This window comes from Vanessa tameamea, chromosome 18 (genome assembly GCF_037043105.1).
Source record: "Vanessa tameamea isolate UH-Manoa-2023 chromosome 18, ilVanTame1 primary haplotype, whole genome shotgun sequence".
NCBI lineage: Eukaryota > Metazoa > Arthropoda > Insecta > Lepidoptera > Nymphalidae > Vanessa > Vanessa tameamea.
The window spans coordinates 8,495,148-8,521,397 of NC_087326.1; the positions used below are offsets into that span (position 1 = coordinate 8,495,148).

Here is a 26,250-nt window from a genome sequence, read left to right on the forward strand (position 1 = left end):
TTAACAAAAAATACTTATAATAAAATATGACATCACCAATATTATACATATATTACATAAAAAAGTAGTTGAATTATAATACAATATTATATCTTACATTTAGAGTTTTAGTATATTTTTTGTTGTTAAGTAAAATATGACTTAACTGAAAGTATATTTTTAGAATGTTTAAAATTTGTTTCTTATTTATTCTAGTCAGCAATCAAGTTGTAATGTTTTTGGGCTGCAATAAATAATATTGTCATCTTTACTTCTAATTGTCAAAGACATTGTCAAACTAACAAAGTGTTGACGAAACAGATGAAACGAATTTTGGAAAAAAATTATAAATATTTATTTATATTTAAATAACGATAACTTTTAATATGAGTTAATGAATTTCCATAGAATTATTGAATATTTTGTAAATTACCAACCACAACACTAGAATCCAATGACAATTCAAGATGTATTTTCCCATAGGATGGCCAAAAGTTCTAAAAAACTTAGGAACAGATACTCAATTAATTAAGCAAATAGTGTCTAACCGAGATAAAGTCCTGTTTGCGTCTTTATGTGATGAAAGTTTAGCAGTCTGGTTTTGTAAGGTATGCAATTTTTTTTAAATAATTATAATATGTACTAAATATCAATCATCTACTGGTAAAACATCTGGTTTTCATTAATAGTAATATATTCAATTATGAAACAATGTGTTATTACTTATTATTCCAGCCAACTGTACCTGTAGTGTATCATAAGAGGAGTGCAGAATCTCTACAAAGACTTGGTGTCAATGTGTGTGTGGAATGGAAACCAGATTCATCTATGATATGTATTTCTGTATGTGCAAAAATTATTTATAATTGTTTTCCTTAACATTTATATTTATAATATATCATAACATATATATTTTTTTATTAAATTATTACAGACTTCAGAAGGACATTTGATTTTATACAATGTAGAATCACAGAATGAACATACTGCGTATCAACAATGTGACCCACCTACAGCAAGTCTTCGAAGGGACTCTGCAGAATTATTTGTTAAGGAAGTTATACCATCATTGAAGATTACCTTAGTAAGTTAAATATTTTTTGGGTGTATTTTATATTTCTGAGAAAAAGTGAATTGTAGTTCCAAATATTTTTCATACGTCTCAAAAATTTATATATTATACAATCTAAATGTTTGATAGGAAAGATTTGTTTATAGTTAAGCTTATATAATAAGGAATTGCACCCAGAACACATATTACTAATGTGTAATGAAATTTGATGTGAAATTGATAAAAATAAATAAAATATTTTCAATATATTTCATACATATATATACCAGTTATTTGAAATTGGAATATGAGAATATTAATTTATTATTAATTTATTTTTAGTTTAAAGAAATCCTTGTGTGGGATGGACAGATAACTAGGATGTGTTGTATATCTGGAACAGAAATACTTGTGTGCACAACACGAGCACATTTACTTCGATATCGCTGGGATGGAAGCCAGAATAGAGACTATTGTCTTGATCTTGGTCGAATACCTTTTTCTATAAATCAGCAAGTTTCTAAAGGTTAGTGTTTGTTATTTCCAAACAATTCAATTGATTATATATTCTTTCAATAAAAAATATTTATGTTAGTAAATATTAAGAAATGAATATATTTAATATTTTTATTTTGAATCATAACAAAAGGTATTATTTCATTCAGATAATACATAAAATTATATAATATTTTACCACTGGAACAATATTTTATTTTCAGCGGAACCAATATTGGAAGACAACACACATGTTAATGATATTGAGTACTCTCCACTAGTTTGTGGTTTCGGCATAACATTGAATGATGGAAGAGCTGCCTACCTTACAGCACCAAATCTCAAGTTCGATCCAAATGTAAGTATTTGCTTCAGAGATAATTAGCAACCTTATAATGATTTTAATAATAAAATTTTTAATAAAAGTATTTGTTTAATTAAAATTTATAATATCACTTTAAATGAAATGGTGTTGCCTGAGCATTTTTGGGTTCGGAGACTATCCACCTGTGCAGACATATTATAGTGCACAAGTGTACATTCCTCACTCGCATAAACCGATGGGAAGGCAAATTTGACGCTACCGGAAATAATTCAAGCACAGGACATAATGCTTTACAAGCGATTCAAGACACATTTATTAACTCTGCTGACTACAGTTATCCAACTATTAATTAGTTAATGCTGTTTCAGATTAGTGAATTTCATATTAAAACATTTGTTTTTAACTTTACATTTGGTATTGATTGATAAAATACATAGTCTATGAATGAATACTGTAATATAAAATAATCTTCTGTGGATATTTGACATTATCTTTAAAACAATTTACTATCCTAGATCTGTTTATCAACGGATTTAATGGTAAGATGCTTATGTATAAATGAACTGCTATCTATAGTTCTTCAGAATAAATATAGTGTATCGCAACAACATTAACAAAGGAATCAAATGTTTCACTTTAAAATATCTTATCTTATGGGAAAAGTAATTTGGTCTTAAAAAAACGAGCCTTACAGTAGTCGTATATGATTTGTAAAAACTGACATCTCACATTGGTAATAAGCAACATTAATATTACATCCTCTTTGAAAATGAGTCGGTACCATCTGACGGCAAATTCTGGAACCGCGCGCGTTTATTGGTCAAATCGAAAATGCGCGCGCTTCCGCATTTTCCTGTTACATACATATATCCGTCCCTTTTCACGAATCCACTCCCGAGCATTGCAGGGCAGCGAGAGAAAATATATATCACATCAAAACACATACAATTTTACCTTTTCCACGAAATAATAAGTGTAAATGGCAATAGTTGCAAGCAGTGTGAGCGGGACAAACATAGTAGACATAACCCCTCTTTGTGTTTAATTTATTAAAGAAAGATTTTTAATTTTCGTTTTTTAAATCGAATTTCGAATTAATGATTATGAAAATTTGGTAAGAGCAACTCTATATTATATTTGGTCTCGATTGTTGGTCATGTTCGTAAATACGTTTGTAACCGATGCATAATTATATTTATTTTGAAGTACTATAAATCTATGTCCAGAGTGAACAGTAATTATTGTAATATATTGCCAGTCATGTATGCAGCTAGAGTTTTTGTGAAACAAAATATTAGACATTTGGCTTGTTTTTACTAAGTGATTTTTTATTTATAACATATAATATTATACTTTATAGCTATGTTTTATAAAAGAGTTAGTTTTCTAATATTTATAATTTATAACTTCCACGTTACTGTAGCCTATTCCCTCTACAAAAGGAATAAAGATAAATATAATGAACATTTGAAACACAAATTTTATTGGTCGCAAGACGCAATATTATTGGTCGAGCGCTTGAACAAACTCTGATATTCACTATGGATTCGCGAAAAATTTAGTTTTAAATGTAGACTTTCTACTACGGATAAATGTACCTGACATATGCAACTTACACGCGGGTGGACGGCGCAGCGGAAGCTAGAATAGATTATTAGTAAGATATATATTTAATATACATACAGCTACGGGTAGACTAAACCTGTCGGGTTTTCTTAGTATATTATATACATATTTTTTATCTTTTGGTTCAACATATTTGTATGTTACATAAACAATTTTAAATGGTCGTAAAATTTAGAGTGCAGTCAATTAGACATGAATATCAACTCGTCCTATTCTGCAAACATTACATTTCCTTCTGTGTGTTGAAACAAATAGAATTCAGTTTTCGCTAGGCTGCGTTATTCGTAATAAATTTCCATTGCTATAAATATTCTCCTATTGGCTACGTTGAAAAGTTGTCTTGTAATTCGCATATTTTTAATGATGTTTTTTCTTCTAGGCAGTACAAGGTATTTGGGCACAAGGGATTGATGATGCGACGTGCGTACGAGTCAACCATAAATTCAGACTCATCGCTATTGGTAGAAAGAAGTGAGTATTCGTTTATTTTCCGAGTTTCTTGCATACACACCCAAAAAAGATATCGTATAGCATAGACGATCTTTGTGCTTGTGGTCCTAATATTCATTATTTGTGCAATCAAATTAATAAATTAGTATTAAGTAGGATTCTAGTTGAATTATTGACCAAAGAACAGCCTTATCGGCGTGGATACGTTATCCACGATACGCCGGTCAATTTGAAATGCGTCAGAAATGGACAAATTTCATTCCAAAATAATATATTATATTCGTGCAATATGTAACAAAGATCCAATGCGATCATGTAGACCTTTATTTAATATTCCCAAATGAATGTCATTTTCATGGATCTACATTTACGAAACATTTATAAATAACTACATTGTGACTATTCAGAATATTGAAAATGTACATGTGATCGTATAAAACAGCTCGCTCGATTGTTAAAATATATATGTTGCTGTTTTGGAATATATTCATTTCTTCACCACGGTTTAATCGCAGCTGAATAATTAGTTTTCTTAATTTAAACAGTTACGTGTTTAGTTTTTAAGTAAGCACATTCAAGAAAGGTTTTAAAAGTGTCTGTTTAAAATGTTGGCATGCCCCATTAATCTGTTTTAATCTCATATTATGGTATAAGCTCTTCCTGCTTTAGAATAAGGATGATTTCGTTATTTTTTTAATAATTGTTTTCATAATAAAGTGGGTTTATTATATAGTTCACAGATTGACGTCTTCACGATAGACGAGGCGACAGGTGGTTTGGAATTGTCACATACGATGCTCCTCAGTTCCAAGGACTTCCCCGGGGACCCGGGGCCCGTTAAATGTATGAGGTAAGTCGTAACCTCATAGGTAGCGCATGAGTATTTTATTAGCTCGAGCTTTAGAAATTATAAATCAAATTTACATTCCAACTACGTCCAAAGAAATATTAACGAAATAGATTTAATTATAAAAGTTGACCCCCCCCCCCCCCCCCCGCAGATGGAGCGGCGAGGGCCGCGCGGTGGCGGCGAGCTGGGAGCGCGGCGGCGTGTCGGTGTGGAGCACGTTCGGCGCGCTGCTCATGTGCTCGCTGGCGTGGGACTACGGCCTCAGCCAGGACCTCGCGCGACACAACCCGCTCGTCGTCTCCAGCATGGTACGGCCTCTGCCGGCCTCGCACTCGTCACGGGCGTCTCGTCATCAGGCTCAGCATCTGTATTTTTAGTCATCTCAGCACAAAATGAATACCACCGCAGTTGATGTCGTGCTCCATCGAGTACTTTCCTTTTGTACTGAATCGACCCGAGACGAGATTAATGAAACCCTAAAATTATTTTCCATCAGAATATTTAAATTCGAAATATTAAATAAAAATATCGTGTATTCCAAATGATATCAGGATATTTTGTTAAATTTGAGAAAAACAATTAATATACTTGATTTTTTTTTATTATTATAAAAGTTACTGTTATAGGTAGATTATGCTTGAAATATGAACGAAGTTTGATAAATATAAAGAGAAGAAGAAGAAAAAATAATGTTTTAAAAATATAAAAAAATAAGAATGAGGGCATGAATTCTTCTTCTTCTGCGTAGTTACGCGTCTTCTAGTCCACTTACATGTATTTTTCTTTCAAATCTCAGGCTATTATCATCCCTATAAGATATTCGATCATTCAGCACATCTCTCCTTTTAATACTAATCTTGTTTTTGTTTAAAATGTACGATAAATTAACACAATGCAAAAATAAACTTTAAAAGTGTTGCTAGCGATATTTATTGCGATATACTTCCAATTGATATCACACAACGTTTTATTTCAAAATATTCTTATAAGCAGATTTCATCTTTATTTTATTTCTAATAGTTATTATATGAATAAATATCAGAAATAATTTTAAAGACACTTTATTTATGACATACTTATAATGGAAATACGAATTGTTTAATTTACAGGAATGGGCAACGGAAGGTTACCAGTTGTGGATGGTAAAAGTCGAAGAAGAAGCGAAATCAAATCTTATTCAGATGGACTTCGTGAAGAGTCCACTCAGTGTCAATCCTTGCATGGTAATATTATTTGTTCCTACTCACTATATTATTAGGGCATAAACTATCTATTCAATAGAGCCTGAATCTAGATCTGGGCGTAATATATGTTTTAAATATTTTTATCGGTTAATATTCGGTATATTAAAATTTATTATTACATTACTTTTAAAAAGTTATCTCCACCCATGTTTGGTATATTGATATAAAGCTTGGAGCCAATTCTACTAATTTTTGAGGATTACGATACGTTCCCGATACAAATACAATCGAACTTCGACTCTTCTATATATATAGGATCGGGACCAAACAGATATGTCAAAATTTAATTATGAACTTTTATGTCAATTGTGGATAGTTAAGTTAAAATTAAGAAAACAGTTGAACTGCAACGATTACGTTCCGCTTCGATTGCGATTAAGTGCTAATTTCTTAGTAGAATTGTCCCTCTGCTTGATACTATAGATACGAGCATAGTTACATTCGTTTCAGATTTTTGTATAGTGGATTTTCGTTCGTTTATTCGTTCTCTATTACACCAAAATTCAGCCGATCAGCTCTTTCAAACTATATTCGTACATATATTTTCTTCTTTTATGTAACCATAGCTGATTTAAATTAATTTCTCAGTTTGAACACAATACGTCAGTGTAAGTTCTAGTTTAGTAACATTTTCAATACAATGAATGCTTCTTTTAGAGCAACCAAAGGCATCTGTACCTACAAGCTGACGACAAATTATACGTTAATTTAGAAGATAACCTTACCCGTCGAACGAAGATACCTATAATCGATTCGTCATCGGACGCGTTCCAAGAGAACGGCCAAGACCATCCGCTGGAGTACGACAGCAGTACCAAGTACAAGGAGTTCGTGGATGATAACGAGTGCAGGAAACAGTGGATTGTATTGCAGCTGCCGGCTACGTATATTGCTACTAATTGGCCGCTGCGGGTAAGTGTATAACACACCGTGGCATTTATTGTTATCATTGAATATTATAACCAAAATATTCTTCATTCAAGTAAGTTCATAAGAGCACTTCTAATCACTGTCACGTTACAGTGTAGAGTTAAATGTAAAGCTATTACAGTAAAACCAAGTACCGCTCCGTTTCCCTCTCTGTCTGAACTCAAAAACTATCGAACGGATTTTCATATGTTTTACAGTTCACTTTTTTCGACATAATATATAACAATCGTCGTTACATTTAAACCAAATCACACGAAACCGTAGCGAATAGTAAACCTAAACCTTCCTCTTTAATCACTCTGTTTATTTATGAAATCCTCAATTACGTTGCGTTACGTTTGACTATCATATAATAGCTAATAGAAAACTCGCATTCGAACGGTCTTGTAACATACATATGTTCGAATGCGAGTTCGGCCGTGTGTATGTTCACTGAATTGGAATTGGCCGAACGGATTTTTATCCACGAATGGTTTATTTAAATTGAAGCTGTTGGGTGGCGCTGCGACGGGGTTAAGAATGTTTGTGTAGGCAGCTAGTGAGTGGCTGGTATTCGGTAGCCTCGCGTTCGGGGCGGGTGTGTGATGTGTCGTCGGAGTGACGGACTCGTGTGCGTGTCAGTTCAGCGCGGTGGACAGCAGCGGGCAGCACGTGTGCGTGGCGGGGCGCGCGGGGCTGGCGCACTACAGCTGCGCCGCGCGGCGCTGGAAGCTGTTCGGCAACGAGGCGCACGAGCGAGACTTCGTCGTCGCCGCCGGCGTGCTCTGGTGGCGGGACTACATCGTCGCCGGTGAGTGAGACGCTGGAGACGAATGTTATGCTTGATGTGTTTTAGTAAGCACGTAGCTCTCAACATAAGTTCCCCGGTTCGAAACGAGAGGCCGAAAAATCTTTTTAACTACTACTATTACGATAAAATTGAGATGAAACCCGCATGAGTCGGATGAACTGTAGATACGATTTGCAGTGAGAAAGCGTTGTGAAATTTTCTATATCAAATTTATGTGTCAAATTTTCTACACAGTAGGAGAGAAGACCATATTTAAGAGTGTGACATTAAAGGTTTTATTATTTTCTTGTGTATCCATAAAAATTATAACCTTTAGAACCTAGAATAACAGCGATGCTGGTATTTATGCAGGATGTTACAGTATAACGGACGGACACGACGAGATTCGGTTCTACCCGCGAGACGCAAAACTTGACAATAAGTTCGCGAAGATAGTTCGCGTGCAGGCGCAGGTGTTCGTGCTGGACATTCTCGACGACCAACTCGTCGTATTCGGTGCGGATGCACTCGTCACCATATACGAATTGAACAGGATCGATAACAGTTAGTATACAAATAAAGTAAAAAATATATATTGTTTTTAATTATGATCTATAAACCCTCGAAGCTGCGTAGTGGGATAACCTCTGACTCTTCTCGTCTAGAGGCCTTGCAGTCGGAAAGGCTGTTACTTCTTTTTATCATATAGCTGTGAACTATTTCACTTATATAGTTAATCATATTTTTTAGTATTATTTCAATATCTAATATCATCATAATAGTAAAAAATGACTAAAATACACAATCGAGGTCGACGTGCATGTAAAGTAAGCACCCGGTGGGGCCGCAGGCGGGAACGTGGAGGTGCGGTGCGTGCAGGCGGTGGACATATCGGCGCTGTCGCACCCGGCCTGCGTGGTGTCGGCGTCGCTGTGCCGCCTGCAGGACGCGCCCCCCGCGCACCTCGCCCGCTGCGCGCGCGCCGGCCCGCCCGCCGCGCCCGACTCGCTGGTACGTCCTCACCAAGCGCGTGCTAACTTAATCCGTGATCTTTTACCTTAAAACCTAGGTATACGGACACGGACAGTGGGTAGGTCAGGTAGGTTCAGTACTAGTTTAATTTGATGTGTTTGTTTATAATTTAAGTAATAAATTGAATAGCATATTTAGACTCTACATGTAGTCCCTCGCATAAAGTCCCACTGCATATTGATTATTATTTATTTATCTGTAGGTAATCAATGCAAGTGGAAAGTTAATGATGGTGCAAAGAGAAGAATATGACGTAGACGAAGACAATAATCCGGTAAGTTATAATTTTATATAATTCTAAGCAACGTATGATTAGGAATAGCGAAAAGATATTCCATTTGAAAATTCACTCATCTAAATGTATTAATGGAAGAAATGTAAGTATTTTCTGTACTCGTTTAATATTGGTGTACCACTGAATATAAATATAAAAATAATTTAAAGTCATTTACCATACTGGTGTGAACTTACGAATATTGAAACCAATGTTGCTAGCATTCAAAATATTTTAATTTGGCGTTAAAAATTATTAAATTATATGTCGCATTGCCGATGTTAAGGCTGTTTAATTTTTTTATAGCACTGATGTTGTTTGCAACATTGTTCAAAAATTCACAACCGATGTTGTCGTTAAACTGGTGGCGTTTTATAATTAAACAAATGAAAAGAGTTTACTCGTATGTACAACGATATGGGCCGTGAGTAAGGTCATAAAAATGCGGTCTATTTATGTAATTTATCGATTCCATTTTCATAATTAGTGTCATTTATAATTCTTGCTTTTTTTGAGGTAACTGATGAGGCATGATTATATTTCTTTATACAGCTTACAAACATATGAAAAATTGTTATGTCATTATTGATTTAAATTGCATCGTAATCAGTGCATTATTCTACGAAATGTTGACTATTGTTATATAACGTGTTGCTTATGTTGACTTTGATCGATCTGTTACGTAAATGCTGTAATATCCAACTAATTAGGGGTTATTTCACGTATCACTTCCCTTTATTTATTGCACTACCAATTATTATTTGTTAATTTGATTATATTATTATTGTTTTTTAACTGTTCTTATCTTCATAATGAAGTGGATAATGACACGCAAGCATACCTTAAAAAATCAATGCGAATATTAGGTATATTATGTTTCCTTGTAACATAGAGCTGATATTGATTAAGCTAAAATATTTCAACTCGCTTAGAAAACTCACAGACTAAATCAGAAAGTAATGATTCATCTAAGTTTACACTATTATTATTTACAAATCTCTATGAGCAATTATCTAAATATATACGCATTTAGATAAATTTAAGTAAAATATTATTGAATGTTATATAGGTCTGTCTCTTTCTTCAAGTTTATTGAGGTCTTGCGCTGTCCAAAAGCTGAAAGAGATAGATACAGGAATAAAATTAAATAATTACTAAAAAAAAATATTTAATTTCTTAAATGAAATTATTTATTTACAGTGGCAAAAGTACAAAAAATCAGGTACACTTCATTGCTACGGAGATACAATCAGTCAGCTTAACTTCTAATGACCTACGTGTATTATTGCATTTAACATTCATGTATGCAAGAATACACTAGCGCCGTGAGTAACTTGAAAAGGTTACCTATACACATAGAAGTCTTTATAGCATAATATTATAGCTAATTTTAATTACAACTTAATCTAGCTCAGTTCTTAGTTTTGATTGTAAGCGTTTTTCCATCTAATGAAATCGGACCAGCGGCCGATCTGCGGACTATGTTACCCTTAGAACCGTAACTTGAACCGCTGAGTGACACCCACGGAGCGGCCGGAAGCGGATAGTAGTCATAGTTCTTGATTGGTGCAATAATCGGTTCTGATTCAACTATTGGCGTGGCTATAGGTGCGATGTCAACTAATGGACCGTAATTGTCAATGTGACCGATTTGCTCGTCATGACCGTAGTCATCAATTGGCCCGTAAGCCGAATGATCGATCGGAGCGATGTCTTCAATGGGTTCGTAATTCGCAACTGGTACTTGTTGGACAGGAGCGACATGCTCAACGATCGGTTTAGAGATGGCTATATGCGATGCTACGGGCACTGACACAGAATGTACATTCGGTCCCGTCCTCTTAACGACAGCATTGAAGCCCCGGACTGGGTCCGCGGTGTACTCCACGATCCTCACGTTGCCATCGGGCTCCACCAATGAGTAGGCTCCTCGAACTATATCGCCGTCGCGAGTTTCCCACTGGGCTTTGTTATCTCCGGTTGATGGATCATTTACCGCGTAATTAAATTCATAATTGGAGTTTGGCTGTAACAAGAAACGCTTGTTTATTTATAATATTAAGTCTACTAAAGCTGTCTGTTTCGTAATTTGAAGCCCTCCTAGTATTATCAAACTTTATTTTAGATAAAGACAATTGTGAGTATGTAACTTACAATTTTTGTTTGAAATATAATTATATTTTTTATCAATTAATTATCGCTAACATAATAATCTTGTTTGTCAAATAGTGACTTATTTACTAAGTTATCTCTTACTTATTGCACCATATGCCTAAATACAAAAATTCGCCACAGCGGTTATTAAAAATAACTTAATAAATAGTGCTTTTATAGCGTAAAACACGTTCAGGGTTTTACGTACGTTCAAAATTACATCTTTAAAAGTTCTACTGTCACTATTTTTTGATACGATTTTAATTTAAACATAAATCGAACTTACAATGCTCCCAACTTCGGCGTAGGAGAGAAGAGCAGGCGGATTGGCTACTGCAACCGCGCTGAACGCAAATAAGCAGGACACCTAAAATATATCGTAAAAAATATTTATTATTTCTTTCTATTTTATCATAACAATGAATTAAGAAAAAAATTAAACTCGCTGTAATAATTAAATATAATCAAAATTTATCGATTTTTTGACATTTACCACCAAAAATGAATTCATTTTTCTGACGATGTATTCCTGTAAGCAAACGAAGTGCACTGTGCCTATGACATCGCATACCAGTATATTTATACCACACTAATTATTCGACCAAGTCGCACTCCGGTTTTTGTCAGAACCTCCTATTTTCTACGGATCGTTTGATTTCAGCTTGGTCAGCTATGTTCCCTCGTTCACAATTAAAAGTGCATAACACGTTCGGCAAAATACATATTATTTAAATTTGATTACACAAAAAAATTCTGTGTCAGTACTATACGATTTTGCCTAATTATTCAAATGACATTAATGCATGTAATTAGAACACTTTTCTAATTAGAATAATCAACAAGTTCTACCCTCAGCTTAGTCATGCATATCTTTGTAGACGCAACCATTTACATCCTGCCCTACCTCATACTTATTATAAAGTATATATGTGCTTGAAAATAATAATCATTTTACATTATACCGCATATTATTGAATATTACACAGTATTAATGTCTAAAGTCTGGTGGCTTTGATCATTGTACATGTTATTGTTAGGTACTATGAAATAGATGCCAATAAAAATAGCAATTAAGATAAACGAGTAGTAAAATAAATAGGCGCCCTCGTTTATGTGGGTATTAAAAATATATATTAAAAAAAACTCAATGAAAAAGAGAGGAGATCTTTGATAAACGGTACGTTTAAGAAAATCTATGTAATATATATTTTTTTAAATTCATCCCAAAATTAATACTATAGCACCATATCAGAAGTTTCATCATAGAGGACAATGGCATGAATTCAATAATAGTCTTTTAAATAATATTCTAAGCAAACATATTTTAAATCGCTTAATATCCAGAAGCGAGTGAAATGACAGAAAATGAAACCTTGGCTCTCATGTTTAATAGCTCATAAATTTGTGGACGCTATAAATCGTATTTCAAAATTCAATGCATTTACTAATTCGTTTACAGGTGACGACATACAAGAACCATTTATGAATCCAACTGATTAATGATCTAGTTTTGATTTGAAAATAAAATATATCACAGTAATTAAGAACTAAGAAACGTTATAGAATGGTGGTAGCCAAGTGTAGAAGCTGTACGTCTATTTCGTTGGATAGATTTGGTTTAAAATAATAAAAAATACTTGCAAAGGCATTTTCATCTAAGAATATTTTGATTTAGCTTCTTCGTAAGTGAATGGATGGATGAATTTCCGCTCAACGTTATTTTGAAATTCGCACTTTTCACTGACCTTTACTCATAAACGTAAACCTTAATATTGCTTTTTATATTTCTATCAAAATCTAAATATTATTTATTTAAGTTGGCTCATAAAAGCACTTTTGAATCGTCATGTTAACGTGTTGAATTAAATGTAAAACTATCACCGGTTCGGTAAGTAGATTCAACCGAGAAGAACCAGCGACGAACTCAGTAGTTACTCTTTTCCACCATTTTTATTACAGAGTATGTCTATTAAAATGCAAATATTTTTTTATAAAACGAAACCACGCTTTTTTATCTTTAATATAATCTTATTTTGAATTATATGCCTTATTTATCAATGTTTTTAACTTGAGCTTTAATTCTTTTTAACGCCTATAAAAGTTGACAAACTTCCATACCAACTTTCATACTAAGTTTCACCCTCTTAGCTGATAAATTTTTAAAGAACCTTTAACATATTCTTTTAACAAATTAACATATTGTATAGTGGAGATATCAGTGTTTCCACCGATCTCCATACAAATTTTCATCCCCATTTATCCCCCTTAGGAGATGAATTTTGAAAAACTCTATTAGTGCTCACCTACATAAATAGTTTCTGTTGTGGTTGTTGTGCTGTCATTCAGTGAGTCATTTTAAAATGTTATTAAGTAGATTTTGTCCTGACTGGCTAGGTTTCTTTTATTATTATACCAAGCTGAGGTTTGCTCTTCTATTATTGTTGTGCTTGTAAGTCTTCTAGAATCAATTATGTATATATGATTTTATTAATTAATTATCCCCTCGTTCTGCCATATCTCTACTAACACAAGGCATTACGTGTAACATTATCAATTTATCATGGACATAAACCAGTTGTCTTTAGAACGAATATGTACATATCTACTTTATAATAAATAATTTTTGTGTTATATATTAATGCATATTAAAAAATACGTATTAACAACTTATTAACAACCTAATTAAATATTATCAAGTTTTTTTAATAATCAAAATATAATCTTATGTTAAGAAATTTTTCATGTAAGCTTGTATGGAGATATACAGAATTAATTAATAAATGTTCTTGTTTCAAGCGTGTTTTTGCTACCGAGTGTCGGGTTTCATTTCTTTTAAACTGTCATTTATATCATGAGTTAATTTAAAATGACTAATTTCCTAATCAGGTAAATATTTAGATAGTTAGTTTTGAAAAACCGGTGGTACCGTCGTTACTTCTGATTTTCCATAACACAAGTGCTTTAGCTACTTACATTGGGATCAGAGTATTGTATGTGATGTTGTCCAATATTTATTTATATTAAACGCAAACGAAAAATGTGACTGAATCATATACACGCAAATGCATTAAATTGCACATTAGTCGCATAGTAATTTGTGTTGATTTAATTTAAATCATATGGAGATTTTATCTTTCATCGCAGGAATCATAGATTAAAAACATTGTATAAATTAAAATTGTATAAATGCTATCATAAGTAGGCTACCCAGACAGTATAACCTACTTATAAAAAATCAAAAAATTGATGTAGACATTTTTTCGGACTGTCTGCCTAAATTTAAAAGCAGTATTGTAGCAAGCTTTAAATCGGCCAGTATGAATTATAAATTATAAATAAAATAATGATCACTATGTTCTTCAATATCGATCACGTTTATATTATACCGTTTACGTTTTGTATTACAGTGTGTAGCTGTTGCACTGTTGTTATAAAATCTTCGTTACCTATAAAAAAGTAATTTTTTTTCTTTTTTTTTTAATTTTTTAATTTATTAGTAATTAGTTGGTAATTTGTAATTGTCTTGTCTTTTGTAATTTGCATTTTTTATTCTGTCCCTTTTTGTATAACATAGTAGAAAAAAGTTGTGTTAAGTTAATAGATAAAACTGTCCTTTTCCATGCCGTGATAACTTTTAATTGAAACAACACTTAGCTTAATATGTAATTACCTTTATTTTTAACCTATAAATGGTGTATGTTTTGTAACTTGTCCTTAATAATAATAAAATAAATAAAAATAAAAAAAAATTAGTTGTAATGTAACAATTTATTATTTTACATTTGTAACTGTTATTAACTATTTTAACATTTAGTGACAAAATTGTTACAGAAAATAATTACTATTTTCTAGAAAAAGCATTCGCTTCATTTATCAATTAAAGACTAGACCATTCACTGTCACTGTATCATGATCTGATATGTAACACTATCATTTGTATTCCTTTTAATCATCTATGTGTTTTTTCTTTATTAAAATGATCGATTTACTCGGCAAAGGTATCGGTCCATACACTATTTTGTGCAATTGTCCGTTCACATATTTCTTGTTGTAAATCGTCGCAAACGGAATTTTGCGCGTAGGTCCATTAATCGGTACCCAACCGCCATAGGAACCCGTCTCACGGTCCCAAGGAAGACTGCTACCAGTGACTTTAACCTTTGGGACATCTACAGCTTGTGGTGATGCGCCAAATCCATAACCGTGTGGATCTATTAAAGGGTTAATTGGCGGCACTGGAAAAGGCAGAGGCTTGTGTAGCGATGTACTGCCAAGCCGTTCTGCTAGATTTTTTACAATAGCACTAAATCCACTTATGTCGTCTGCTGAATATTCCACGACGCGTAGATTTCCATCAGGCTCCAATAAGGAATAGGCTCCATTGACTTGGTCGCCATCTCTTTCCTCCCATTGTGCCTTATTGTCCTTTGTTAATGGATCGCTTATTGCGTAATTGAAGGCATAACGAGGATAATCCTGAAAATATTAAACATTTTGTTTGGTAAGATTGCGTACGTACGGCTGCGATACAGTTGCAGTAACTTTTTTTATTTGCTTGGTAATATAACTTCTTTAGACTTTATCTTTATCGGCTGAATAAAGACCAATTACTCTTTAGCCACCAAAAAATAATCTATCAAAATTATGAAATTTAAATAAAGTATATATTTATTTTGTACTACTTACGATAGCATCAGCGACATCTGATAAAACTTTTCCCCATACTGTCGCCGATAACACTAATAAAAATGTGGCCTGTAAAACAAAGTGATCTTCAGTTTACTATAATATTTCTGACGTGTTGTCACTTACACAATTTTTATTAACTATTTATTCTCACTTTTAAAATAAAAAGTATATCATAATTTATTCTATTCAAGTACAAGCAACAAGCTTGTTAATATACTTTCTACAAGATGAAATTTAACGTAAAGATACAACCGAGTCGAATAGATTATACCGAGATAAACCAGAAAGGAACTCGAGTCTTTCATTTCACTTTTATACGAATTATATTTCAATGAATTATTTACAATTTGGTTTTATATGTCCTTAATGGGTGCTTACGAAATATAAAATATATTTCGCCTATAATAAGCCTTTTTTTAAATACATATTGAAAGGCAAATGTAAACATTCAGTAAAGAATTTACCATCAAAATAATATGATTCATATTGTAAATCTTCCTGCTTCTGGAGTGTGCAGATACTGTAGAATGATTGATCTATATTATGTGGTGTACTTATATGTAGTCGAAACACTACAGCTCAATGATTTTACACCTGAAAAACCAGCGGCACCTGTTATTTTCTTACTAGTTTTCTGCTCTTGTATAATTCATAACTCTTTAAAAAGTTACGAAGATGTGTATCTTCATAACTATTCATCAAATTTTAATACATAAATTATTATCTTTATATAAGTGTTTATACACATAATTAAATACAATTTTTTATTCAAGGCGCTGTTGTATTTTATTGAATTTTTTTGCTCTATTAAAAATAAAACCAGTATTGATTACCACACAGTGGTGAATGCTTTATTCGTGTTAATACAATGTTCGACTAACCTATGTCATAAATTAAGGTTTAATATTTTACATTTCATTGACCAACTACTATCAAGCAATGTGAATAACATTGCACCGAAGACATAGAATCTAAGTATTATAGATAGCGGCATATTTGTCTCATCTATTTTGTCGTGAATCAGATGCTAATTTTTAAATAAATTAATGACCATATCCTCCTTTATACCCCAATCCAATATCAGCGTAACCTTTGTAATCTAATCCTGCACCATCGTATCCCTTGTAGTCCAACAGTAATTTTTCATTTAATAGTTCTTTTCCCAAAAGACCCAAGTCATAAAGGCCAGCATTAGGTAGAGGTCCATATTTAAGAGCAGGAAGAGGGGCCTTTAATAATGGATATACTGGGTATATGGGTTGTGACAGTTGGAGGGGTAGCAGTGGAGCTTTTTTAAGAATTGGAGCTTGGAGTAGAGATTGGTCGTATAAAGGTGCAGAATAAATTGGGCTCTTTATGATGGGAGCAGGGATGATTGGTGCGATCGGAGCTACTTCTTTTATAACTGCAGGCGCAGGAGTTTTGTACAGGATTTCAGGTGAAATTGCACCACCGCCAAGATATGGTCCATTTAAGAGTGGAGCGTTAGAGAGTTTCTCAATTCCAGCGACAGGTCCAATCGAGATTGGTATTTCCGATTTATAACCTAAAACTGGAAGAGGCGCTTTGTATATAGGTGTAGCGACCGGGTGCAAGTTGGGTCCGATACGTTTGACGACGGCGTTGAAACCAGACTTGTCATCAGCTCTGTATTCAACTACACGCACACTGCCGTCGGGCTCCACTAGCGAGTATGCACCTACGTACAAATATTTAATTTGATTAGTTAAAAAAGTTTTTAAAATAGAATAAGAAATATACGAATATTTGTGGGAACTGTACCTCTTACAACATCCCCATCTCGTTTTTCCCATTGTGCTTTGTTATCACCGGTGTGTGGATCTCGGACGGCGTATTCAAAAGCATAACTAGGATATGACTGCAAAATAACGAAAGTAAAAATAATCGATATCAACTTTGAAAATGGAAAGAAACTTAAATGAAAACATACGTAGTATTCTAGGGATGAGTGTCCTGGCGCATAAACAAGACCCCCAAGCCCGTCAGCGTTGGTAGACGCCGACAACAGGGCAATGAGGCAGGCTATCTGCAAAGGATAACAAAGACACCGATAGGAATGATATGATCGAATTTTAACAGTACGTACTCTTGGAATACATTAAAAAAAAAAAACAAACAAACCGCGATAAAGTATTTCATTGTATTATTTCATAGAGACACGCTGACCACTGGGTGTCAAAAACGCACTGATATGTAAAGTACGTACTTAGTCCATTTATAGGCTTACTTAAGACCTTCGAGTCCTGACGTTTAACGGATGTCGAATGTTTCACGCGTGCGCGACCACCGCCGCCAGTAATACTGAATACCAGTGCTTGCAACAGTCTTCCTGATTTTCATAGGACCTTCAGTCAGTGAAAACGTTAAAATAATGCGCCTGAACTTCCTCCTAATGATCCAATCGTCGGTGTAGCCAATTTAAGCTGATATTCAACATTAATTAGCCATTATGATATAGATATAATGTTATTTAAACACATTATGTAAAATATTCGTACAATTTTCTGTTATTATCATGTATGTTATGACTGAAAATAAGAAAGCCTAATCAAGCGTGATCGATCTGATGCAATATTCGTAAATGTATAAAGTGACGATTTGCTCTAATTACATCTACGTGTGGCGTGTAATTTTAGTAGGATGTCGATAACTGAACTTAAAAAACTATATGCTAGCGCGCGACGGATGCCGGATAATATAACGATAATTAAATTTGTTTAATATAGCATCATACGTATTATCCAATAACTCTTGCACTTGAATTATTTAATTGAACTTGAATAGACAAAGATTTATAGTTTAATAGCACATGAAAATAAATTACATCATTTTTAATAATAATTGATTTTATTATCTCGATAAAGCTATTTTGCAATAACTGTAAATAAATAGAATTAACTACGTTGAAATGACATAGTTTGCTAACTGTCACAGTTTATTTTGTTATACGTCTACAGTCATTTTCTATGAACTCGCATTCAAATTTGATGAAAGAATTTAATATTGTATTATTATGTTACGGGCAAAATAACATTCAAATTGTGTATCATTTAAAATAGCTCATTAAATCATTGTGTTTAATATATACATTAAGGAATTAATAGACTTTTTTAAATTTCAAATATAAATTACTCGTTAAAATAAAACAGAAAACAGAAGAGATTATTATTTTCCGATCACGTAGAAATATATTTATTGTTTAAATAATAGTATAGGTAATCGTATTATATTTTAATGGTTGAAAAAGAGTAACTACTGAGTTTCGGGCCGGTTCTTTTCGGTAGAATCTACATTCTGAACCGGTGGTAGCTTCGCTTAATATAGTTTGTAAAATTACGATTCAAAAGTGCTTTTAAAAGCCTACTTGAATATAGTATACTTTGTTTTTTTTTTTAGGCATACAGCTGTCTGCCTGCGACAGTTCTAGCCTCATGCGTAGAAAGCGTATGGTCTGGCAGCGGTTCGGGTGCTCAGACGCAACTGTCGCGTGCTCTATGGTTATGGTGCGGTGCGCTTGGTGCACGCGTGTGGCTGCCCTTAATGCCGCGCGAGGTGACGCGACGCACTGACCCTTCGCGACACACCTTCATGGCTAAGAGGATAATGCTGCCTTTCCATCTGGACATATACCCACTAAGTAAATAACACCTTATCAGTGATGCAAACAGGAAAATCAATTTATATGATAAATGACTAGTTAAATAACTGTACTTTAATTATCTATTGGTGATTTAAAGACTTTTTAAATTTCTTTTCAGCTATTCTCTTCGACGATGCGATACTCTTGGGTGCTGAAAATGATACAACTTTATATGCATCTGACTCAAATTCAGTGTTTTCTCTGCCATTTTGTGTCATTAACAGAACGGTATGACCTACATATAAATATTATATTTTCTTTCCATTACCAACATTATTCTTACAAAGACTGGTTTTAGTTACTATTCCTTCATTCATTCCATTATAATTAATCTTTTTTTTTTCATTCCATTCTGCTGCAATACACTACAGAGTCAAGTATACTTACACCAAATACTTCGACAACTTCTTCGACGGAACTTGGGATATCACGCCTGGGAGATAGCTCGTTCGTGCTCGCAGCTGCCCTACTTTCCGCACTCGCTAGAGCTGCTGCTGCACGAGGTGTTGGAGGAGGAGGCCACCAGCAAGGAGCCCATACCGGACGCACAGCTGCCGAGCGTTATCGAATTCGTGCACGAGTTCCCAGTTTATTTACAGGTTTGTGACGCATTTTGAGAATATAATTATAATTCTATAAGGCCTGATATATATAATTGATTATATTTAAAATCTTGTATTTTTGAAATGGTTCAAGTTACAGTTCATGAAAACGGTCAGTAATATAATTTTGTTAAAGTATAACATTCGCAATATTTTCGTATGTTAAAAATATATTTTATTTACATCATTACATCAGACCGTGGTGCAATGTGCAAGGAAGACAGAAATTGCATTATGGGCGTACTTGTTCTCTGCTGCCGGCAAGCCCAAAGAACTTTTCCAAGAGTGCTTGCAACGTAAGATGCTGGATACAGCCGCCTCCTATCTCATCATATTACAAGTATGTTGAATTAATTATAAAATAATTAAATTCAGCCCACTATTGTGCCAGAATTAAAATAAAGTTGTTTTTTATTATTATTATATTGTATATTATAGAATTTTTGTGTTTAAGACGTTGTATATCTTTTGCAGCTTAAGGTTCAGTATTGAATATTTAACTCAATTATAAAATATAACAATTTATCTACATCTATATAAGTATGATAACATTACATTATTTTAATATGCCTACTTGATAATTGTTATGTTCAATAATCATTGTAGAATCTAGAAAGTTCGACAGTAAGCCGACAGCTAGCGACCCAATTGTTAGACACTGCGTTGCAACAAGAGCGGTGGGACCTCGCGAGAGATCTTGTGCGCTTCCTAAGAGCCATTGGTAAACTTTTAATGCCTTTGACATAAATATGTGTTTTAATATTTTTGTGAAGGTGATTCAATAAAACCATTGATTACATATTTATATACATTGATTTAATGTAAAAGTTTTTGCGATGATTTTATATCAGTACGTGAATATCTCCCTACTTTGTCCAGTGGAACACTTACTGAAAAATTTTTGAAATTGTATATCACGTTACTCCACTGCCAGTTTGCTGAGACAGACTTGTTACAATTTCTGTGAACTGTATGCACGTTTATTCAAGATGCTAACCCATATAAAAGTTTGTTATTAATTCTAAATGCTCCTCTAAAACCTTTGACTAAGATCTATTTTTTATTCTTAATTTAAATGTTATTAACCAATAATTATCTAACAGTATTTAAAACTACTGTTTGTAATAAAAATAACCATGTTAATTTAAAATCCAATAATTATCTTTTATAATTCAGATCCAAACGATGTCGATTCTCCTAGAAACTCAATAAACGTTCAGACCAAATATGGACAAATAGTGCAGTCGCAGAGCGTCAGCCCGAATGCTGAAGACTTGTCCGTTATACTCGGAAGTATGCAGGTACGATTATTATGTAATTTTTATTATATTCGAAAACCAATCAGTTGAAAACAATTTCACTTATTGTGAAAACCAGAGAAGTGCATTTTTTTAAATCGTGATGTAAATGGAATTATTTAGTATTTTTGGTTATTAATTGGTACTACATCCATTTAATATTCTTTACCAATCAGCAGACAAATTATATACGATAAATTAGTATTTAAAATACCTACGTAAATGCATAAATATAATTGAATTTACGTCGGTTGCTATCGTTATTACATAATTTGTACTCTTTCATACTGTGATGGTTTTTTTCTGCCAATAATTCTCAGTATCGGCCCGAATTGTAACACTCTCATCCGTCGGAAAACATGTAAAAATGTTGGTCGTCTTGCACCGGAACCCTCTCCGGTGCTTTCGGAATGCTGTCCTACCCATCTCTAAATAAAGTCACTTTCCACCCTCTGTACGCTTAGATCTTAATACCCATTGGATTTTAAAGTGGTTTTCATCAAATATAGAGTGATTCAAGGGGAAGATTTATTTATGTATAATACATGCATATTATAGTGGTACCTACCTAGACGGGCTTGCTTAAAGCCCTTCCACCAAGGAGAGGGAATTTATGAATACAATACTTCAGACTTTACCGAAGAACCATAAATAAACTGAGCGTATTATTTCCGGCTGTTAAGTATATACGGAAGAGTTTTTTGTCCTTACTTACGAAAAGAGTTTAAATATTCATTTATCAAAATTAAATGCTCTTGAGCAACGTAAATGTATGTTAGTACGTACTCAGTGTAATTATTGAGTAATAATGATAATATTTCATATAATTAATAACGTTTTAAATTACTAATAGCGCGTAAAAATATTACCGAGCAATATTTAAAAATATATAATTAAAATTGCATAAGTGATGTAAATAATATAACTCGTGTAAATGTTGAACTGGAAGGAAATTTTAATTGCTGAAGAAATATCGGCTGTTATTTATTTGACATATCGTTTGCTATCTACAATTATATTTTCTACAGCTCAATTTATTTATAGACAATTTATTCAATAGAGAAAATAATATGTAATAATTCGTGAATACGTAATATCCTATTTCGACATTTGTCGACGTAGTATAGTCTACGGACAAACGGTAGCAGGATAACGACTTTGTCTCGTTCTGATGCGCAAGGAACGCTTGCAGCTGGGCGGCGCGCGCGGGCGCAGCTTCAGCACGACGGCGGCGCCGCGCGAGCCCTCGCCGCCCGCCGCGCACGCGCCGCGCCGCAGCGCCGCCACCGCCGCCGTCAAGCGGAAGAAGTCCGTGCCCGCCAGGAGCGACAGGTAAACCCGTCCATCCGAAATAATCTCCGATTGCTTTTAAGTGTCCGCGAGTATACAGTAGAAGACTCCTAAAATTGTATAATTATATTAAGGTTTTTAACACAATAATCCTCCGACTCCGACTTATGCTACGTTCGATCTTTTGTCCAGGGACACGTACAACGGCACGGCGGAGGAGTTCTTCATCGATATGATGATCCAGCGGCACGCCCGCCTGCTGCTGTCGACGGCGCGGCTGCTGGCGCTGGGCCGGCTGGCGGCGGCGCTGGACCTGCACCTGGTGGCGTGGCTGGCGGGCGAGCGGGAGCGCGCGGCGCGCGTGGACGCGGCCGTCGTGTGTCTGCGGCGCCTGCACGAGGACTTCAACTGGCCCTACCCCGCGCCCGACGACACGGAATACCCGCAGAGGAAGACCAGCGTGGTGCCAGGTCTAATCTTTTAATTACAACAACTTATTGTTTTAATATGACTTTTTTACATGTGGAATAATATATTAGTGAAATCCGGTTTTCGGTTACTCGGAAGCTACCAGTTTATCGTTCCATTTAACCATATGGTTTTTAGACACTTTCCGATTCACAAACGTGCATTCGACTTATAACTGAACATTGTATCCAACGTCCCCTCCTCTCGACAGCTCCGTGCAGCCCGGCGGCGGAGTGCGACAGCCTGTGCGGCGACAGCGGCTACGTGTCGCTGTCGCTGCGCAACGCGTTGCCGCTGGCGGCCGGCGCGCCGCTGTCTCCCGCGCCGCTTAGGTACGCGCGGGATTTGTATTTTATCTTCAATATTAGAAAAATTATAAATATAGTTTTATCTAAATGTTTGATCAAAAAATACTTTATCGGTTTTGTAATTTGCTATCAAATCGTTTTGATTTATTTAGTTGTGTGATTGCAGATCTGAACTCATTTTCGTTAGAGTTTAAACTTGTCTGGGAAATATATTTATTTTTTAACGGCTGATTTTCAACAGTCAACTTTCCAATAATCGAGAACTCTGTGTTCGAGTGTCCTCGAAAAGTTTACTTTTACATGTATCGAATAAAAGACAATTTTAACTACGTCATATAAAAGACTAATTTTCGTTCGCGGCTTAGGTGGTCGTACGTTATAGGTACAATACAATCCATGGTCCTACCTGGGGTTTAAGCTCGCTTCATAGCAAATTTCATAAAAAAATCCTTCAGAGGTTTCCCTGTGAAAGCGTTACAGACAGACAGACTATATTTATAATAATAGCATAGATTGAGTCCTATAACGGCGATCGCCGACGATGGCCGAGGGGCTCGGAGTGTGCAGTGTAAGTGTGGTGCGCAGCTCCGTGGGCGAGGGCAGCGTGGCGGAGGGCGGCGGCGTGGCGTGGGGCGGCGCGGGCGACGCGGCCGACGTGGCGCCCGACGAGCGCCGCTACGCCGCGCTCATGGAGCGCCTGCACCACCACCAGGCCGAGCGCGGAGACCACACCGCGCACGTGCAGCTCAGGTACCTCTTTCTCTCCTGTCAGAGAAACCGTGATTCTGATTCCGCTCTTTGAATGATATTTATAGATTTGTGTTGATACACTACTTTTTTAAATTGTAGCTCAGTTCGGTGCAGAACACTTATTTTAGTCTTAAAAGGTAGAAGTTATGATAATTTATGTTGTATTAGTGAGTTACCGGTTGCGTTTATCTTAACGTTTGAAAATTTCGTTCGTTCAACCGTATTCATAAATATTATTATTATTGGGTTACATGCCAAGATATTTTGGCATATCTTTTACTACTAGATGAAATAGATTTACATAACAATTTCATAAAAATAAAGCCGAGACGTTACACCATGTAAGTTAATCTCCTTTGCACTCCGACTGCGGTTGCGCGTAATCTAAAACCGACTCCATCGAGACGACGACTCCCTGCGGCAGATACCTGCTACAGCTGATGACGGAGGCGAGCTGCGTGGAGTGGGCGCTGGTGGTGGCGGTGGCGCTGCGGGACGCGCTGGCCGTGCTGCGCTGCGTGAACGCGGCGCGCGGGCCCGACGTGTCGCTGGAGGCCGCGCTGCGCCTGCGCGCCGCGCTCGCCGACCTGCGCGCCTGGACCGACGCCGAGTGGTCAGTATATTAGACACCAACTGAATGTCCATTGTCCATATCAAACGAATATGACTTTTGTAGATAAACCATAATTCAATCAAAATTAAAATATTTATCGTTTCAATTATTTACTTAGCTTATATAATTATTTAATTATATTTCAGCATCGGCTACAGACCGTTCTTGATGGCAATCAGCAATCAAATCCCGTATCTTACGTCGATCATCAATGCCCGCGAACGTCGCGCCTCCTTAGCTCAATCTCGTGCAAGAACTCCTAGTACCAGTTCCCTCACCGAGCAGAAACAAACTCCTCAAGAACCAAAACTACCCCCTCCGCAGAAAGCCCAAGAGGTATCTAAGCAGTCAGTAAGGAAAGATTCGCCCAGCACAATGCCAGAACCTGAATCAGAAGTTCTCGTTCCGGCGAGACCACCACTACCATCACGAGAAGAACCGGCCTCCAATTGTGCCATAATGTAATTTTTTTTTGTAAATTCTCCATAGCATTAAAAGCAATTTCAAAAAACTAACCAAAAACTGATAAACGAATATGATCAACATTTTTTGTTACTTAGTTTATAATGTTTACGCATTTTTTTAAATTGCCTAATTTACAATCATGCATTCAACGGATTATTAATAAATTAGACAGATAGCGTGGCATTTAATTAGTAAAAAAATATATATAAATATGAAAATTATTTCAACGAAATAATCAAATGTTTTATCATCGTAGTTTTGTATTACACGAAAGTGGTGTTAAGAGTAGAACATTTAACCTGTATCAATGTTGTATGATATTCATTAAATACCAATACATTGCGGTATCTTTATGCGGAGTTTAAAAATCCTATCTGTCTTTCTCTACTTACGTTTGTTATTATCTCTAGTCTATCTATTCTTTGATTCTAATTACTGTTAATAATTTTAATATAAATTAATAATTCTCATACATATTAATATAAATATAATTTATTAACATTTTCTATGATGTTATTATTATGATTAAATAGGAATGTACTTATTGATAATAATTATTAATAATAAAATTTAATTGCAATTAATATAAGTATTTTTAAGTAGGTAAAATCGATATTATAATAATAATTTAATGAAATTCGAATTGTCTTCCCGGCTGATATTATTACATTTATCTTAAATAAATAATATTCTGTTAAATAGAGCATTAAATAATCTACTTTACTTTATAATAATACAAAATTTTAATATATGTGCTCGGATAATACCTTAAATAAAAAAAACAGCCTGTTGGTGATTATGTCTTGAAATTTTTAATTTCACATTTTTGAATATAAAATTTTTAAAGGTAATTGTCAAAAAATGTTTGTATTTGCTTAGTATTTTTTATAACTGTTTGTATTCAAATGATGTTGAAAAGTCATAAAA

The 26,250-nt window shown here is 34.6% G+C and overlaps 3 protein-coding genes and 1 long non-coding RNA gene across 6 annotated transcripts; 1 reads left to right on the forward strand and 3 right to left on the reverse strand.

The window, feature by feature from the left end:
• Window positions 1–274: 274 nt before the first annotated feature.
• Window positions 275–25,533, forward strand: LOC113397467 (guanine nucleotide exchange factor subunit Rich). 3 transcript variants are annotated; one of them, XM_064217651.1, is made up of 26 exons: window positions 275–587; window positions 715–822; window positions 914–1,063; window positions 1,373–1,556; window positions 1,750–1,883; window positions 3,856–3,947; window positions 4,660–4,776; window positions 4,928–5,084; window positions 5,886–5,999; window positions 6,678–6,932; window positions 7,572–7,740; window positions 8,092–8,283; window positions 8,570–8,730; window positions 8,954–9,025; window positions 19,286–19,526; window positions 19,648–19,757; window positions 19,901–20,128; window positions 20,328–20,471; window positions 20,738–20,852; window positions 21,308–21,432; window positions 22,622–22,761; window positions 22,912–23,189; window positions 23,399–23,519; window positions 24,081–24,245; window positions 24,670–24,858; window positions 25,005–25,533. In XM_064217651.1, the coding sequence occupies exons 1-26, from the start codon at window positions 447–449 to the stop codon at window positions 25,321–25,323; spliced, it is 4,221 nt and encodes a 1,406-aa protein (XP_064073721.1). In that variant the 5' UTR covers window positions 275–446; the 3' UTR covers window positions 25,324–25,533. The 3 variants fall into 3 exon arrangements, with proteins under 3 accessions (XP_064073721.1, XP_064073720.1, XP_026491638.2); XM_064217650.1 differs by having other exon boundaries at window positions 22,610–22,761; window positions 24,081–24,249; window positions 24,674–24,858; window positions 25,005–25,532; XM_026635853.2 differs by having other exon boundaries at window positions 22,610–22,761; window positions 25,005–25,532.
• Window positions 10,184–11,751, reverse strand: LOC113397484 (cuticle protein 19-like). The gene is made up of 3 exons (XM_026635877.2): window positions 11,673–11,751; window positions 11,466–11,546; window positions 10,184–11,051 (listed from the first exon to the last, which is right to left on the reverse strand). The coding sequence occupies exons 1-3, from the start codon at window positions 11,688–11,690 to the stop codon at window positions 10,437–10,439; spliced, it is 714 nt and encodes a 237-aa protein (XP_026491662.2). The 5' UTR covers window positions 11,691–11,751; the 3' UTR covers window positions 10,184–10,436.
• On the reverse strand, window positions 15,221–15,961 carry LOC113397493 (uncharacterized). Its single transcript, XR_010309421.1, has 2 exons — window positions 15,866–15,961; window positions 15,221–15,655 (listed from the first exon to the last, which is right to left on the reverse strand). It is a non-coding gene; the product is annotated as an uncharacterized LOC113397493 (long non-coding RNA).
• LOC113397477 (cuticle protein-like) lies at window positions 16,694–18,718 on the reverse strand. Its single transcript, XM_064217781.1, has 4 exons — window positions 18,714–18,718; window positions 17,820–17,976; window positions 17,651–17,747; window positions 16,694–17,567 (listed from the first exon to the last, which is right to left on the reverse strand). The coding sequence occupies exons 1-4, from the start codon at window positions 18,716–18,718 to the stop codon at window positions 16,912–16,914; spliced, it is 915 nt and encodes a 304-aa protein (XP_064073851.1). The 3' UTR covers window positions 16,694–16,911.
• Window positions 25,534–26,250: the final 717 nt, after the last annotated feature.

Bases quoted from the DNA above. Each gene is read 5' to 3' on its own strand.
- LOC113397477 (XM_064217781.1), bottom strand. The intron at 17,748-17,819 runs GTATGTTTTCAT...GTTATTTTGCAG, and splicing joins ACTCATCCCTAGAATACTAC to TCATATCCTAGTTATGCTTT. The intron at 17,568-17,650 runs GTACAGTTCCCA...ATTTGTACGTAG, and splicing joins AGATGGGGATGTTGTAAGAG to GTGCATACTCGCTAGTGGAG.
- LOC113397484 (XM_026635877.2), bottom strand. The intron at 11,052-11,465 runs GTAAGTTCGATT...TTCTTGTTACAG, and splicing joins ACGCCGAAGTTGGGAGCATT to CCAAACTCCAATTATGAATT.
- LOC113397467 (XM_064217650.1), top strand. From the start codon at position 447: ATGTATTTTCCCATAGGATGGCCAAAAGTTCTAAAAAACTTAGGAACA. The intron at 6,000-6,677 runs GTAATATTATTT...TGCTTCTTTTAG, and splicing joins TCAGTGTCAATCCTTGCATG to AGCAACCAAAGGCATCTGTA. The intron at 8,284-8,569 runs GTTAGTATACAA...GTGGGGCCGCAG, and splicing joins ATTGAACAGGATCGATAACA to GCGGGAACGTGGAGGTGCGG.